General features: G+C 51.6%; 2 protein-coding genes across 3 annotated transcripts in view; both read left to right on the top strand.

Annotated features, from left to right (window-relative positions):
- Positions 1 to 6,919, top strand: part of LOC133132788 (lissencephaly-1 homolog A) — a 28,659-nt gene extending 21,740 nt beyond the window's left edge. The window contains exons 6-11 of the mRNA XM_061248515.1: positions 808 to 976; positions 2,485 to 2,587; positions 3,220 to 3,448; positions 5,461 to 5,562; positions 6,032 to 6,188; positions 6,505 to 6,919. Of these exons, the coding sequence (XP_061104499.1) occupies positions 808 to 976; positions 2,485 to 2,587; positions 3,220 to 3,448; positions 5,461 to 5,562; positions 6,032 to 6,188; positions 6,505 to 6,578 (834 nt within the window). The 3' untranslated portion in view covers positions 6,579 to 6,919. The remainder of the gene's footprint in view (positions 1 to 807; positions 977 to 2,484; positions 2,588 to 3,219; positions 3,449 to 5,460; positions 5,563 to 6,031; positions 6,189 to 6,504) is intronic.
- A 7,786-nt stretch (positions 6,920 to 14,705) lies between these two features.
- Positions 14,706 to 15,000, top strand: part of mettl16 (methyltransferase 16, N6-methyladenosine) — a 22,672-nt gene continuing 22,377 nt past the window's right edge. The window contains exon 1 of one of the 2 annotated variants that reach the window (XM_061247683.1): positions 14,706 to 14,892. The gene's annotated coding sequence lies outside the window, so the exon portion shown is untranslated. The remainder of the gene's footprint in view (positions 14,893 to 15,000) is intronic. The other variant, XM_061247684.1, reaches the window with a different exon arrangement.

The raw sequence follows: 15,000 nt of genomic DNA on the forward strand, positions 1-15,000 counted from the left end.
ACGAAAGGCTGCGGTGCCGGTGTCTGAGCGCGTGCAGAAAAGCACAACTGACTCCTGGGAAATGTAGTTTTAGTCTTAACAATGGGAACGGACATTCCGCGGTCTGAAAGCCCCAGAAGCTTGGCTCAGTCTCTGGAGCTGCAGAGTAAATCGAGGGCGTATTGAAGGCTGCAGCGGCTGTGTCCCAGCTGGGCTCTGAGCCCGTGACCTCTGCCCAGACGGGGGGTTGCAGGTTCGATTCCCCTGCCCTCGCCCTTCGCCAGCTGCCGCGCTCTCGTCTGATTGGTGGCCTGTGGAGCTGGCAGAAGGGCCTGCTGGGTTCTGGGCTGAGTTTCGGGGGTTGGGGGACGCACCCGTTTCCCCCACATCAGCACACAGTCTGCTCCAATACTTTTCTACACTTCACTGAGCTTGCTGGTGTTATTGGAACCTATGAAATACTCTCAAAGATGTGCAAACCCCGCCTTCTGGTCCTCTTGGCTGCCTCAATTGCCCCAGGCGAGATAAGTCGAGCACAGAAAAGTATTAGAATCCTAAACAAGTATTCCACCCAGGTGTGATGCGCAGTGAACAGCAGAAATCTCCAGGTTGGTAATCGGTACTAACGGGGGTGGGACTGATCTCTCTCCAGGTTGGTAATCGGTGCTAACGGGGGTGGGACTGATCTCTCTCCAGGTTGGTAATCGGTGCTAACGGGGGTGGGACTGATCTCTCTCCAGGTTGGTAATCGGTGCTAACGGGGGTGGGACTGATCTCTCTCCAGGTTGGTAATCGGTGCTAACGGGGGTGGGACTGATCTCTCTCCAGGTGTGGGACTATGAGACGGGGGACTTTGAGCGCACGCTGAAGGGACACACGGACTCTGTCCAGGACATCTCCTTCGACCAGACCGGCAAGCTGCTGGCCTCCTGCTCCGCCGACATGACCATCAAACTCTGGGACTTCCAGGGCTTCGAGTGCATCCGCACCATGCACGGTGAGGGGGTCAGGGGTCAGAGTGCATCCGCACCATGCACGGTGAGGGGGCGGGGGTCAGGGGTCGGAGTGCATCCGCACCATGCACGGTGCGGGGGTCAGGGGTCAGAGTGCATTCGCACCAGGCACGGTGAGGGGGTCAGGGGTCAGAGTGCATCCGCACCATGCACGATGCGGGGGTCAGAGTGCATCCGCACCATGCACGGTGAGGGGGTCAGGGGTCAGAGTGCATCCGCACCAGGCACGGTGAGGGGTGAGTGTATTAACTCCCCTTGAGTTAATAACCGGAGTAAAAGCGCCCGGCTCCCCGCTGCTCTGATGGCCGGTGAGGGGGGCGTAAGAAGAGACCCAGCTGAGCGGGGTGTGAATGGCAGCACGGGGGTTGGGGGCGGCGGGTGGGGGCTGAAAGGGGGGAAGCTCATTAGCGGGGGCCGCCGTGGCTAAGCAGCTAAACGGATGAGTAGCCTCCGAGAAACAGGGGCGGAACCACAGCGAGAATGTTATCTCCCCCTAATCCCATAATCCTCTCTGCCAAATGAGCCGCCCACCGGGGGGGGCTGTGGGTGTGCGTCGCCGCGGAGACGGGGGCTGTGGGTGTGCGTCGCCGCGGAGACGGGGGCTGTGGGTGTGCGTCGCCGCGGAGACGGGGCTATGGGTGTGCGTCGCCGTGGAGACGGGGGCTGTGGGTGTGCGTCGCCGTGGAGACGGGTGTGCTGTGTCTAGGGGGCGGGGCTGTGTGTGTGTGTGTACAGTCTTGGCCCCAGGTTCAGTGTGAGTGTGTGTAGTCTTGGCCCCAGGTTCAGTGTGAGTGTGTGTAGTCTTGGCCCCAGGTTCAGTGTGAGTGTGTGTAGTCTTGGCCCCAGGTTCAGTGTGAGTGTGTACAGTCTTGGCCCCAGGTTCAGTGTGAGTGTGTGTAGTCTTGGCCCCAGGTTCAGTGTGAGTGTGTACAGTCTTGGCCCCAGGTTCAGTGTGAGTGTGTGTAGTCTTGGCCCCAGGTTCAGTGTGAGTGTGTGTAGTCTTGGCCCCAGGTTCAGTGTGGTCTGTTTTGTGTGCGTATGTGCGTGTGCGTACAGTCTTGGCCCCAGGTTCAGTGTGAGTGTGTGTAGTCTTGGCCCCAGGTTCAGTGTGAGTGTGTGTAGTCTTGGCCCCAGGTTCAGTGTGAGTGTGTGTAGTCTTGGCCCCAGGTTCAGTGTGAGTGTGTGTAGTCTTGGCCCCAGGTTCAGTGTGAGTGTGTGTAGTCTTGGCCCCAGGTTCAGTGTGAGTGTGTGTAGTCTTGGCCCCAGGTTCAGTGTGAGTGTGTACAGTCTTGGCCCCAGGTTCAGTGTGAGTGTGTGTAGTCTTGGCCCCAGGTTCAGTGTGAGTGTGTACAGTCTTGGCCCCAGGTTCAGTGTGAGTGTGTGTAGTCTTGGCCCCAGGTTCAGTGTGAGTGTGTGTAGTCTTGGCCCCAGGTTCAGTGTGAGTGTGTGTAGTCTTGGCCCCAGGTTCAGTCTGTTTTGTTCTTGTTTTCAGGACACGACCACAATGTCTCCTCTGTCTCCATCATGCCCAATGGAGATCATATAGTCTCCGCCTCCAGGGACAAGACCATCAAGATGTGGGAGGTGGCCACTGGGTGAGAGAGAGTGAGAGAGTGAGAGAGTGAGAGAGTGAGAATAAACGGTGAGATGCTGTGAAGATGCCACTCAAGTCCCCTCTCCTGTGGGGGGGGGGGGTCTTATCATTGGCTGGCAGAGCAGCACTGAGTTGCTTCACTGTGGGGGCCCACGTCTCCACTGACACTGACACTGACACTGACACTGACACTGACACTGACACTGATTGGGTGTGAAGCCGAAGGCAGTCGATGCGTTTGGCTGAACGCAGGCAATGTTTCTATATATATATATATATATGATTTATAGGTCAGGTGTTTTGTTTATGGAGTACCTGATTGGTTAAATGGTTTATCTGTTGGGTGAGGTTGCTTGGTTACTTTGCCCACAGGTTGTGATTGGTTGAGTAACTAGTTAATTGATTGCAGGTTGTGATTTGTTGTTTAATGGTTTGTATGTTGTGATTGGGTGGTTAATAGATGGTATGCTGTGATTGGCTGGTTAATAGATTGTATGTTGTGATTGGCTGGTTAATAGATTGTATGTTGTGATTGGCTGGTTAATAGATTGTATGTTGTGATTGGCTGGTTAATAGATGGTGTGCTGTGATTGGCTGGTTAATAGATGGTGTGCTGTGATTGGCTGGTCACAGGTACTGTGTGAAGACGTTTGCGGGGCACAGGGAGTGGGTGCGCATGGTGCGGCCCAATCAGGACGGCTCCCTGCTGGCCAGCAGCTCCAACGACCAGACGGTGCGCGTGTGGGCCGTGGCCTCCAAGGAGTGCAAGGCGGAGCTGCGGGAGCACGAGCACGTGGTGGAGTGCGTGGCCTGGGCCCCCGACAGCGCCAATCAAACCATCCTGGAGAGCACGGGGTCAGAGGTCAGCCCCTCCCACACACTCACGCTGTTTTAGTGTTTCACACAAACACTCACGCGGTTTTAGTGTTTTACACAAACACTCACGCTGTTTTAGTGTTCCACACAAACACTCACGCTGTTTTAGTGTTCCACACAAACACTCACGCTGTTTTAGTGTTCCACACAAACACTCACGCTGTTTTAGTGTTCCACACAAACACTCACGCTGTTTTAGTGTTCCACACAAACACTCACGCTGTTTTAGTGTTTTACACAAACACTCACGCTGTTTTAGTGTTCCACACAAACACTCACGCTGTTTTAGTGTTCCACACAAACACTCACGCTGTTTTAGTGTTCCACACAAACACTCACGCTGTTTTAGTGTTCCACACAAACACTCACGCTGTTTTAGTGTTTTACACAAACACTCACGCTGTTTTAGTGTTTTACACAAACACTCACGCTGTTTTAGTGTTCCACACAAACACTCACGCTGTTTTAGTGTTTCACACAAACACTCACGCTGTTTTAGTGTTCCACACAAACACTCACGCTGTTTTAGTGTTTTACACAAACACTCACGCTGTTTTAGTGTTCCACACAAACACTCACGCTGTTTTAGTGTTCCACACAAACACTCACGCTGTTTTAGTGTTCCACACAAACACTCACGCTGTTTTAGTGTTCCACACAAACACTCACGCTGTTTTAGTGTTTCACACAAACACTCACGCTGTTTTAGTGTTCCACACAAACACTCACGCTGTTTTAGTGTTCCACACAAACACTCACGCTGTTTTAGTGTTCCACACAAACACTCACGCTGTTTTAGTGTTCCACACAAACACTCACGCTGTTTTAGTGTTTCACACAAACACTCACGCTGTTTTAGTGTTCCACACAAACACTCACGCTGTTTTAGTGTTCCACACAAACACTCACGCTGTTTTAGTGTTCCACACAAACACTCACGCTGTTTTAGTGTTCCACACAAACACTCACGCTGTTTTAGTGTTCCACACAAACACTCACGCTGTTTTAGTGTTCCACACAAACACTCACGCTGTTTTAGTGTTCCACACAAACACTCACGCTGTTTTAGTGTTCCACACAAACACTCACGCTGTTTTAGTGTTCCACACAAACACTCACGCTGTTTTAGTGTTCCACACAAACACTCACGCTGTTTTAGTGTTTTACACAAACACTCACGCTGTTTTAGTGTTTTACACAAACACTCACGCTGTTTTAGTGTTTCACACAAACACTCACGCTGTTTTAGTGTTTTACACAAACACTCACGCTGTTTTAGTGTTTTACACAAACACTCACGCTGTTTTAGTGTTTTACACAAACACTCACGCTGTTTTAGTGTTTCACACAAACACTCACGCTGTTTTAGTGTTTTACACAAACACTCACGCTGTTTTAGTGTTTCACACAAACACTCACGCTGTTTTAGTGTTTTACACAAACACCACAAAACCAAGGCCGTGTGCCAAGCGTGCTTACTTGCCGACTATTGAGTACACCAGTATGCAGTGTGCATACTCGACAGCAGGCAAGCAAGCGGTTTTGGCCACTGACCCAGGTATTTATTTTGGTTGTTTCCTGCCGTGTTGAAATGGACTCTTCCTGCTTTCTCCGTCTAGACCCAGGGCGTCCAATCGCATACCGTAGAGCGCCAAGAGTACGCAGGTTTGCGTTCCGACCAATCACTGCACCTGCTGATTTCACTAATTGACACACTCCTGTGTTATTTAATTAACTCAGACCGAGAGGAGGGGGCCGACTTGGTGAAGGTGTGTTAATTGGTGCAGCAGGTGTAGTGATTGGTCGGAATGGAAGCCTGCATGCTCGTGGCGGTCCGTGGCACGTGATTGGGCGCCCCTGTTCTGCAGTGTTTCGGGTTGTTCTTGGGGGCGGGGGTGCTGTTCTGTGGATGTTCTGTCTTCGACCACTACTCTCATGAATATCTATAAAGACAAAGAGCGCATCAGAGCAATAACCCCCCCCCCCCCCGTCCTATAGGCTAAGAAGAGTGGCAAGCCTGGCCCCTTCCTGCTCTCCGGCTCCAGAGACAAAACCATCAAGATGTGGGACGTCAGCACTGGGATGTGCCTTATGACCCTGGTGTGTGAGTGTGAGTGTGAGTGTGAGTGTGAGTGTGAGTGTGAGTGTGAGTGTGAGTGTGAGTGTGAGTGTGAGTGTGAGTGTGAGAGAGAGTGTGAGAGAGAGTGTGAGAGAGAGTGTGAGAGAGAGTGTGAGAGAGAGTGTGAGAGAGAGTGTGAGAGAGAGAGTGTGAGAGAGAGTGTGTGTGAGAGAGAGTGTGTGTGAGAGAGAGTGTGTGTGAGAGAGAGTGTGTGTGAGAGAGAGTGTGTGTGTGTGAGAGTGTGTGTGTGTGAGAGTGTGTGTGTGTGAGAGTGAGTGTGTGTGAGAGTGAGTGTGTGTGAGAGTGAGTGTGTGTGAGAGTGAGTGTGTGTGAGAGTGTGTGTGTGTGTGTATGTGTGTGTGAGAGTGTGTGTGTGTGTGTGTGTGAGAGGTCTGTCTGTCTGAGGGAGAGTGTTTGCGTGTGCGTATTAAATCTCTCTCTCCTCCCCAGGTGGGTCATGATAACTGGGTGCGCGGGGTCATAGTTCACCCAGGGGGAAAGTTCATTGTGAGTTGCGCTGATGACAAGACCCTGCGCATCTGGGACTACAAGAACAAGCGCTGCATGAAGACTCTGAGCGCCCACGAACATTTTGTCACCTCTCTGGGTGAGTGACATGTCCCCTTCTTTCTCTCTCTCTCTCCGTCTGTCTCCCTCCCTCCTTTCCTCCATCCCTCTGCTTTGCTCTCTCTCTCTTCCCCCTCTCTCTCTCTGACAAATCATCAGTTTTTGTAAACGGTTACCATCCCATTTTGAAAAGGGTTAACCGTGTAACTGATCTGTGGCTGGTAGACCGAGTTTCCTGAGGATCACATTTCAACTGAGAAGAGTAGGAAGTGCAGGAGCTTGTGTGGAAAAAAATCTTTCATGTCACTAAGACGATCTCTCTCTCTCTCCCCCCCCCCTCTCTCTCCCCCTCTCAGATTTCCACAGGACGGCTCCGTACGTGGTGACTGGGAGCGTAGATCAAACAGTGAAGGTTTGGGAGTGCCGCTGATTGTACCAGCAGGGCGACGCCCCTGCCCCCCCCCTCCGCTCCCCCCCACCCCCCCTGGATGCACTCAGAACCATGGTTATAGCCCACCCAGCTCTGTTTGAATAACTCTTGTCCTTTTATGTAAATTATTCTGGATGTAGATTGAGCTCTTAAATGTTACACAAGAAAAAAAAAGTATTCTTGCATGGTGAATCCAAAATTGTATACTGTAAATTTCCATAACGTTGTCTAGAAAAAGAAGTACCATAGGTTTGAGACCACACTGGTTTTTCCACAGAGAGCACACGGCAGATGTGTGACTGGGTGATTAAAAGAGTAGGGCACTAAAACTGATAATTTAATGACAGTGTCGTTCTTACGCGTCACGTTATTTCTCTCTGTCTAGATTTTTATTCAGTTCCTTTTTTATTTTATTCCCCCCCCCTTTTTTTTTGTTTTGTTTCTTATTTAGCTTTTTGCCTCCATTGTTATAGTCTTGGTGCCTCAACTTAGGATCCGAGGGAGAGAGAGGGGGAGGGAGAGAGAGAGAGGGGGAGAGAGAGAGGGAGAGGGAGAGGGAGAGAGAGAGAGAGAGGGAGAGGGAGCGCGGGAGCTCTACCTGCTTAGGTGGTGCGGACGGCGGCCATTTTGTTTCTCTGCTTGTGCGCAGGTTTCTGGCGCCTGCTGCTCTGATTACCCAGTGGGAGGAGTTTATCATTAACCACGCCCCCAAAAGGGGCAGAGGCCCCGCCCAGCGCCTGTGAGGGGGAACTGTTATCCCTCCCAAAACCAGGAAGCACACTCGTAGCCCTAAACCCGCCTGCCCACACACACACACACACACACACACACACACACACACACCTGTGTTTGATGGTCAGTTAAGCTGCTCTTATGCACAGGCCTGCTTCTCTAGGACCCATGCCCTGTAATCACCTGTACCCCAGGCACGCTGCTCAGTCTCTCCCCTACCCCCCGAGAGTCTGCCCCCTACCCCCCCAGAGTCTGCCCCCTACCCCCCCAGAGTCTGCCCCCTACCCCCCCAGAGTCTGCCCCCTACCCCCCCAGAGTCTGCCCCCTACCCCCCCAGTGTCTGCCCCCTACCCCCCCAGAGTCTGCCCCCTACCCCCCCAGTGTCTGTCCCCTACCCCCCCAGAGTCTGCCCCCTACCCCCCCAGTGTCTGCCCCCTACCCCCCCAGAGTCTGCCCCCTACCCCCCCAGAGTCTGCCCCCTACCCCCCCAGAGTCTGCCCCCTACCCCCCCAGTGTCTGCCCCCTACCCCCCCAGAGTCTGCCCCCTACCCCCCCAGTGTCTGCCCCCTACCCCCCCAGAGTCTGCCCCCTACCCCCCCAGAGTCTGCCCCCTACCCCCCCAGAGTCTGCCCCCTACCCCCCCAGAGTCTGCCCCCTACCCCCCCAGAGTCTGCCCCCTACCCCCCCAGTGTCTGCCCCCTACCCCCCCAGAGTCTGCCCCCTACCCCCCCAGTGTCTGCCCCCTACCCCCCCAGAGTCTGCCCCCTACCCCCCCAGTGTCTGTCCCCTACCCCCCCAGAGTCTGCCCCCTACCCCCCCAGAGTCTGCCCCCTACCCCCCCAGAGTCTGCCCCCTACCCCCCCAGTGTCTGCCCCCTACCCCCCCAGAGTCTGCCCCCTACCCCCCCAGTGTCTGTCCCCTACCCCCCCAGAGTCTGTCCCCTACCCCCCCAGAGTCTGCCCCCTACCCCCCCAGAGTCTGCCCCCTACCCCCCCAGAGTCTGCCCCCTACCCCCCCAGAGTCTGCCCCCTACCCCCCCAGAGTCTGCCCCCTACCCCCCTAAGATGGAGGACGAAAGCACACGGCTGCAGTCTCACTGTTTGGGAGAGAGAGGGAGGCGGTGAGCTGAGTTCAGCTGAGGGTGAATCAAGTGCACTTGTTCCAGAAGGAGGTTTGTGTTTGAGGGAGGGAGTGAGAGAGGGGCAGGGGGAGGTGCAGAGAAAGAGGGAGAGAGGGAGAGCGCTCTAAACTGGCACTTTGTTTCTCCTTTTTTGTTTGTTTATTTTCTCTGCCTCATCTTTTTATTTTTTATCATTTTTCATCTTGATTTAAATTAAAAAAGGAACAGTTGACTAAGCAAAAGGAATGAATTTCATCTCCAAGAAATTGAGTAATAAGGAAAATGGTGGCAAAGGTCAACCCTGCTCTCTGGACGAAGAGAAGAGACCAAACAAAAAGTGGCGGGTAACTGAAAAAAAAAATTTAATAGAAAAAATAAATCCAAATTTTCTAAATTGCAATTCCAATCATCCTGCTTAACCCCACCCCTGGCTCCACCCACGTTAGATATTTTGTCCAATCCCACAGCATTTTAAAAACAACAGACATAATGCGAGATTTCTTTTTTTAAAGCTCGCCCTTTCCCCCCTTTCTTTCCTCTTGTCCTCATGAGAAGCAAAATGCAATGATAAAATAAAGAGTTCCACTGCTTTAACCAGGCCGTTATCTCAGCGTCTTTGGCGGTTTCCTGTTGTGTGTGCCGTTCGTGTTGCTGCGGCCTGGAGCTAATGTATCGTCATGGCGCTGCTTCCACCGCACGCGACTTCACCGGCCCGGCCACGTGGGAGGGGCTTGTGTGGGCTCCACCCCCAACGATTGGTCCTCTAATGCAGCAGTGTCAAACTGGAGGGCCGCAGTGTCTGCAGGTCTAACTCCAGTCCTGGAGGGCCGCAGTGTCTGCAGGTCTAACTCCAGTCCTGGAGGGCCGCAGTGTCTGCGGGTTTAACTCCAGTCCTGGAGGGCCGCAGTGTCTGCAGGTTTAACTCCAGTCCTGGAGGGCCTCAGCGTCTGCGGGTTTAACTCCAGTCCTGGAGGGCCGCAGTGTCTGCAGGTTTAACTCCAGTCCTGGAGGGCTGCAGTGTCTGTAGGTTTAACTCCAGTCCTGGAGGGCCGCAGTGTCTGCAGGTTTAACTCCAGTCCTGGAGGGCCGCAGTGTCTGCGGGTTTAACTCCAGTCCTGGAGGGCCTCAGCGTCTGCGGGTTTAACTCCAGTCCTGGAGGGCCGCAGTGTCTGCAGGTTTAACTCCAGTCCTGGAGGGCTGCAGTGTCTGTAGGTTTAACTCCAGTCCTGGAGGGCCGCAGTGTCTGCAGGTTTAACTCCAGTCCTGGAGGGCCGCAGTGTCTGCAGGTTTAACTCCAGTCATGGAGGGCCGCAGTGTCTACAGGTTTAACTCCAGTCCTGGAGGGCCGCAGTGTCTACAGGTTTAACTCCAGTCCTGGAGGGCCGCAGTGTCTGCAGGTTTAACTCCAGTCCTGGAGGGCCGCAGTGTCTGCAGGTTTAACTCCAGTCCTGGAGGGCCGCAGTGTCTGCAGGTTTAACTCCAGTCCTGGAGGGCCGCAGTGTCTGCAGGTTTAACTCCAGTCCTGGAGGGCCGCAGTGTTTGCAGGCTTAACTCCAGTCCTGGAGGGCCGCAGTGTCTGCAGGCTTAACTCCAGTCCTGGAGGGCCGCAGTGTCTGCAGGCTTAACTCCAGTCCTGGAGGGTCGCAGTGTCTGCAGGTTTAACGCAAGTCCTGGAGGGCCTCAGCGTCTGCGGGTTTAACTCCAGTCCTGGAGGGCCGCAGTGTGTGTGGAGGGACTCTCCCACACGCGCCCGACCGGTGCAGTCAGTGCTGAGTGTGTGGTCGTAGGAAGCGTCGCCGGGGGCAACCCTGCTCCTGATCTCTCCTCCTTCCTTTCTGCTCACGGGATTGCGGCAGGCTGAGCACCCATCCCCCCAAGAAAACGAAAAACTGTACCAGGTTCTTCAAGCCAGTCCCACCTTTTATCATCTCCTCTCTGTCTCTCCCATTCCCTCTCTGCCCTCCCCAATTATTTTTATTCTTTTTTTTTTTTTCTTTTTTTTTTTTGGCTCAGAGGGGTTTAAGTGGTCTTTAGACTGCATGGTACACTGTGCACTAAAGGATCATGGGAAATGTAGTTCAGCTCTGCACCAAAGATGGTGTATTGTAACATGTATTGTCGTTTATTTTTTATTTTTATTTTTTCCCCCACCTCCCCCTTTTGAAATACTGTGCAGTGCAGATTGTATTCTGTTCATTTCTAAGAATTAGCTGAAGCCAAAAATGTGGGGGGGAAGAAAGAAAAAAATGGGCTCACAGGATGGCGGTTATGGCGGAAATGCTTCGGTTGCGCCTGCGCCTCGCTGCAGTTTAACATCAGACCGGCGCACCTGGGACCCGTCAGGCTCTGGGCCCAAATCCTCCATCCTGGCCTTCTACGGGCTGAGAGACACGCCTGGGGAGGAGGAAAAATAGTGGGGTGTTTTTTGGAGGAGTTTTTTTTGAATGAACAAGCCTTCGACTGAATCCTGGTGTTTTTAACCTGTCCTGAGTGAGTGAGAGAGAGAGAGAGAGAGAGAGAGAAGGGGGGGGAGCTAGAGAAAAGGATAAAAGGCACTCGCCACTCGCTGGTCCCAAGCAATCCCTGTGCTACATCTGCTGTACGGACAGACGGATGGACAGGCCAGCCTGCGCAGAGCCTGTGTCTGTCTGCGCAGAGCGTGTGTCTGTCTGCGCAGAGCGTGTGTCTGTCTGCGCAGAGCGTGTGTCCGTCTGCGCAGAGCCTCTGTCTGTCTGTCTGCGCAGAGCGTGTGTCTGTCTGCGCAGAGCGTGTGTCTGTCTGCGCAGAGCGTGTGTCTGTCTGCGCAGAGCGTGTGTCTGTCTGCGCAGAGCGTGTGTCTGTCTGCGCAGAGCGTGTGTCTGTCTGCGCAGAGCGTGTGTCTGTCTGCGCAGAGCGTGTGTCTGTCTGCGCAGAGCGTGTGTCTGTCTGCGCAGAGCCTGTCTGTCTGCGCAGAGCGTGTGTCTGTCTGCGCAGAGCGTGTGTCTGTCTGGCAGAGCGTGTGTCCGTCTGTCTGCGCAGAGCCTCTGTCTGTCTGCGCAGAGCCTCTGTCTGTCTGCGCAGAGCCTCTGTCTGTCTGTCTGCGCAGAGCCTGTCTGTCTGGCAGAGCCTCTGTCTGTCTGTCTGCGCAGAGCCTCTGTCTGTCTGGCAGGGCGTGTGTCCGTCTGGCAGGGCGTGTGCTGTCCCGTCTGCTCTGATGGGCTTTCTGCTTCTGTTCCACTCTTCACACACAGTAAATTGTTAACAATTATATCTGGATGTCATTATTGTTTGCAACATAATAATAATAAAATAATAATAATGATGATAATAATAATAATAATAATAATAATAAAAACTGTAAATATAAACCGTTTTGTCTGTGTTTTTGTCCCAGGGGTGAGTTGGAGTACTACTGGGAGAGGGAAATGGTGGTGTCAAAATCCATAATTCCACAGGATCCAGAAACACCAAATTAAGCACAGCACCTCGCATGCACTATGCTTTCTTAAAACAATAAATAAACAAATATTATTTTTTTAAGTCCCTGTTCTGGATTATGGAGGGGAAATTTTTTTTCGATTTGAAGTGGGAATTTCCAATGAAAGTCCCAAACATTCAGAAGTAAAATATCAGGCTACCGAAATGTAATTTTAATGTAGTTACATTATTTATTATCAGTCTCTTCAGAAGCCCATTAGGGTTAATCAGGGTGATGTATGACTGGAGATGAGAGTGAATTAATGAAATTAGCTATTAATACAGGCATTATTTGAAGGGCTCATGAGAGGAATCCGTCTTACAACACATCGTTAAGATTAAGCACAATTTGTTGGACTATTGTTTTTAGTTGTATTATTCCTGATGGTGTTCTTAGTTTTGGTGGCAGGTACACAAGTGAGTTGAACGAATGGCTTTAAATATTCATGCATATTTCTCCCCCATTTACTATCAAATCTAGAAATATACAGGGAGATTAGTGTTTTCAAGTGAACGTTCGTTCCTCCATGGCGAGTAACGGTTTTTCCCGCCAGTCCCAGCTGTACGGTCGCGAGTCACAGTGAATCTGGCGTCATCCGCCTTTATTCTATGGCACAGCGAATATTCAAATATTAAATAATTTAAAAGGGACTCGTCTCATTATCTTTTAAAATACTTCATCTTGGTGTAAGATATGGGAGCGATGGGTGGATGGTGATGATGACATTATGATCGCATTTGATGTATTGCACAAAGGTGGGGAAGGGGAAATTATAATTACATTTCTACACATTTTTCAAAGTTAATGTGAAAGGGCGAAGGGTCACTGCGAAAAAAAAATTTTTTTAATGTTTGCGGGGGGCGGTTTAAAAGGAAAAGGCCACGTGAATAATGAGGAGGAGACCGACCTTGAACTGACCTATTAAATACTGTTCATTTTTGCCCGATGAAATTATCCACTTTTATTCAATTAATATTTCGGCAAGATTGGTAGGCTCCGCTACGTGACCTTCCTCACATATGAAACCATAACGGTCTATCTACGCTACGCTAATGACCAGATGGATCTTTAAAATGAGCCTGTGCGGCGATAAGCCATATAGAATGCCGATGGGTGACGGACGGCGAAAGTTTGTTGTCGTATTTGTTGTCAGTGTCTTATTCGTGACTGGGGGGTGGGCAGAAATGCCCCTCTGCGTCTTGCCTTGTTCGAGAAGGTGTGGCGCTGCTGAGAAGTGTTAACCAAAATTAAGAAACCTGCCTGACATCCAATCAGCTTCAAGGCGCTGCAAAAAAAACGTAAGTACACCGCCTCTGCCAACAAGCTCCAGCACAACCGCAATGAGTGTGATCAAACGTGTTTATGGAAGTGCGCACTCCTTGGTGTTCTGACAAATATTTCCTCGTGCCATCATTAGGGCCCGAGCGCCAAGGGTGCGAAAGACCCGATTGTAATTGTGAGGGTTTTTGTTTGGGGGGAGGGGGGGGGGGGTTCAGGCAAATGTGCATTTTTGGGGGTGCTTGGCATGCGTGAAAACACACGAAATTTTGCACATACATCAGAATTGACGGGTCATCAGGTTCTATAAAAAGCTCCAGACCCAAACATGGCCTAGGGACTCCGCATCCCCATGCCGATATAGTTTCGTTTTCATAGCGCCACCAACTGGTAGCAGGACTTCACTGATCTTCATTGGGGGAGTTTGGCATAATTCCAGCGCACACTATACAATGTCCAAGGAAGCGGCACTTTTTTTCCCAAAGTGTGTTAAAATATTGTTAATACATTTTATTGGCAGAACTGTCACCAACTCTGATGCACCCTTACATTACATGAGTCTTGCCTGGGTTGAGCTTTAGATAGTGGTTGTCCATCCAGCTCTGGATGTCACTCAGGCAAGCAGAGATACGGGCAGAAACCTGTGTATCAGATGGTGGGAACAAGATGAAGAGTTGGGTATCATCCGCATAGCAGTGGTAGGATAGCCCATGTGTAGTGATCACAGGGCCAAGGGAACGAGTGTAAAGAGAAAAAAGAAGCGGGCCTAGGACTGAGCCCTGGGGAACTCCTGTGGCAAGGGGCCGAGGTGTCGATACCGTACCAGCCCAGGCAACCTGGAAGGAGCGACCAAAGAGGTAGGACTCAATCCAGTCTAGGGCTGTGCCACAGATGCCCATTGCTGACAGGGCGGACAGGAGGACGGAGTGATCCACAGTGTCGAAGGCAGCAGAGAGATCTAGAAGAATGAGGACAGAGGACAGGGAGGCTGCTCGTGCGGCATGGAGTGACTCACTGACGGAGAGGAGCGCGGTCTCTGTCGAGTGGCCCGATCTGAAGCCAGACTGATGGGGGTCAAGCAGGTTGTTGTTAGAAAAGAAAGAAGAAAGTTGAGTAGAAGCAGCTCGTTCTATGGTTTTAGAAAGAAAAGGAAGAAGAGATACCGGGCGGTAGTTCAGGATGATGGAGGGATCCAGGGTAGGCTTTTTTAGCAATGGAGTGATGTGGGCCCTCTTGAAGGATGCTGGAAAACAGCCGGCAAACAGGGAGGAGTTGACAAGGGAGGTGACAAATGGGAGAATGTCTGGTGTGATAGTGGGGATATGGTCAAGGGCACGCCCATTGCTGCTAGCAGCTGTATTTTCAAGTTGCGATTAAAAAACAAAAATCTGAACATTTGCAAGAACAATTCAAGTGTGGCCATTATAAAACGATATAGGGTCTGTGTGTTTTTCCCTCCACACGTTGGACCAACGTAGTACTGCGCATACCCTCACCAGTGACCCTCAGCTGGGCGTTCAAAGACGCACGTTGACGTCATCTTCGGTGCCGGCGCAGAATCAATACCGTCATATGTATACAGCCATGTGTAGCAGCCAAGACCAAAAGCGTTAGTACGACGTTAGTTTTCTGCAGCTTTTTAGCGAGCTTTACATTTCGTGGAAACGGTCAACATTAAACCTTCCTGGAATAGGACTTTACTCCATATCAACTTAAATTAAGGCAAGGTGTGTGGAGCGCAATTAATGTATAAAATGATAGTAATAGTTAGCTAGCTGGCTAACGCGCACTTTAACTTAGAGCAGCCAAACTGGCTAATAATTTAGCTCCCCCCC

This window comes from Conger conger, chromosome 7, assembly GCF_963514075.1.
Source record: "Conger conger chromosome 7, fConCon1.1, whole genome shotgun sequence".
NCBI lineage: Eukaryota > Metazoa > Chordata > Actinopteri > Anguilliformes > Congridae > Conger > Conger conger.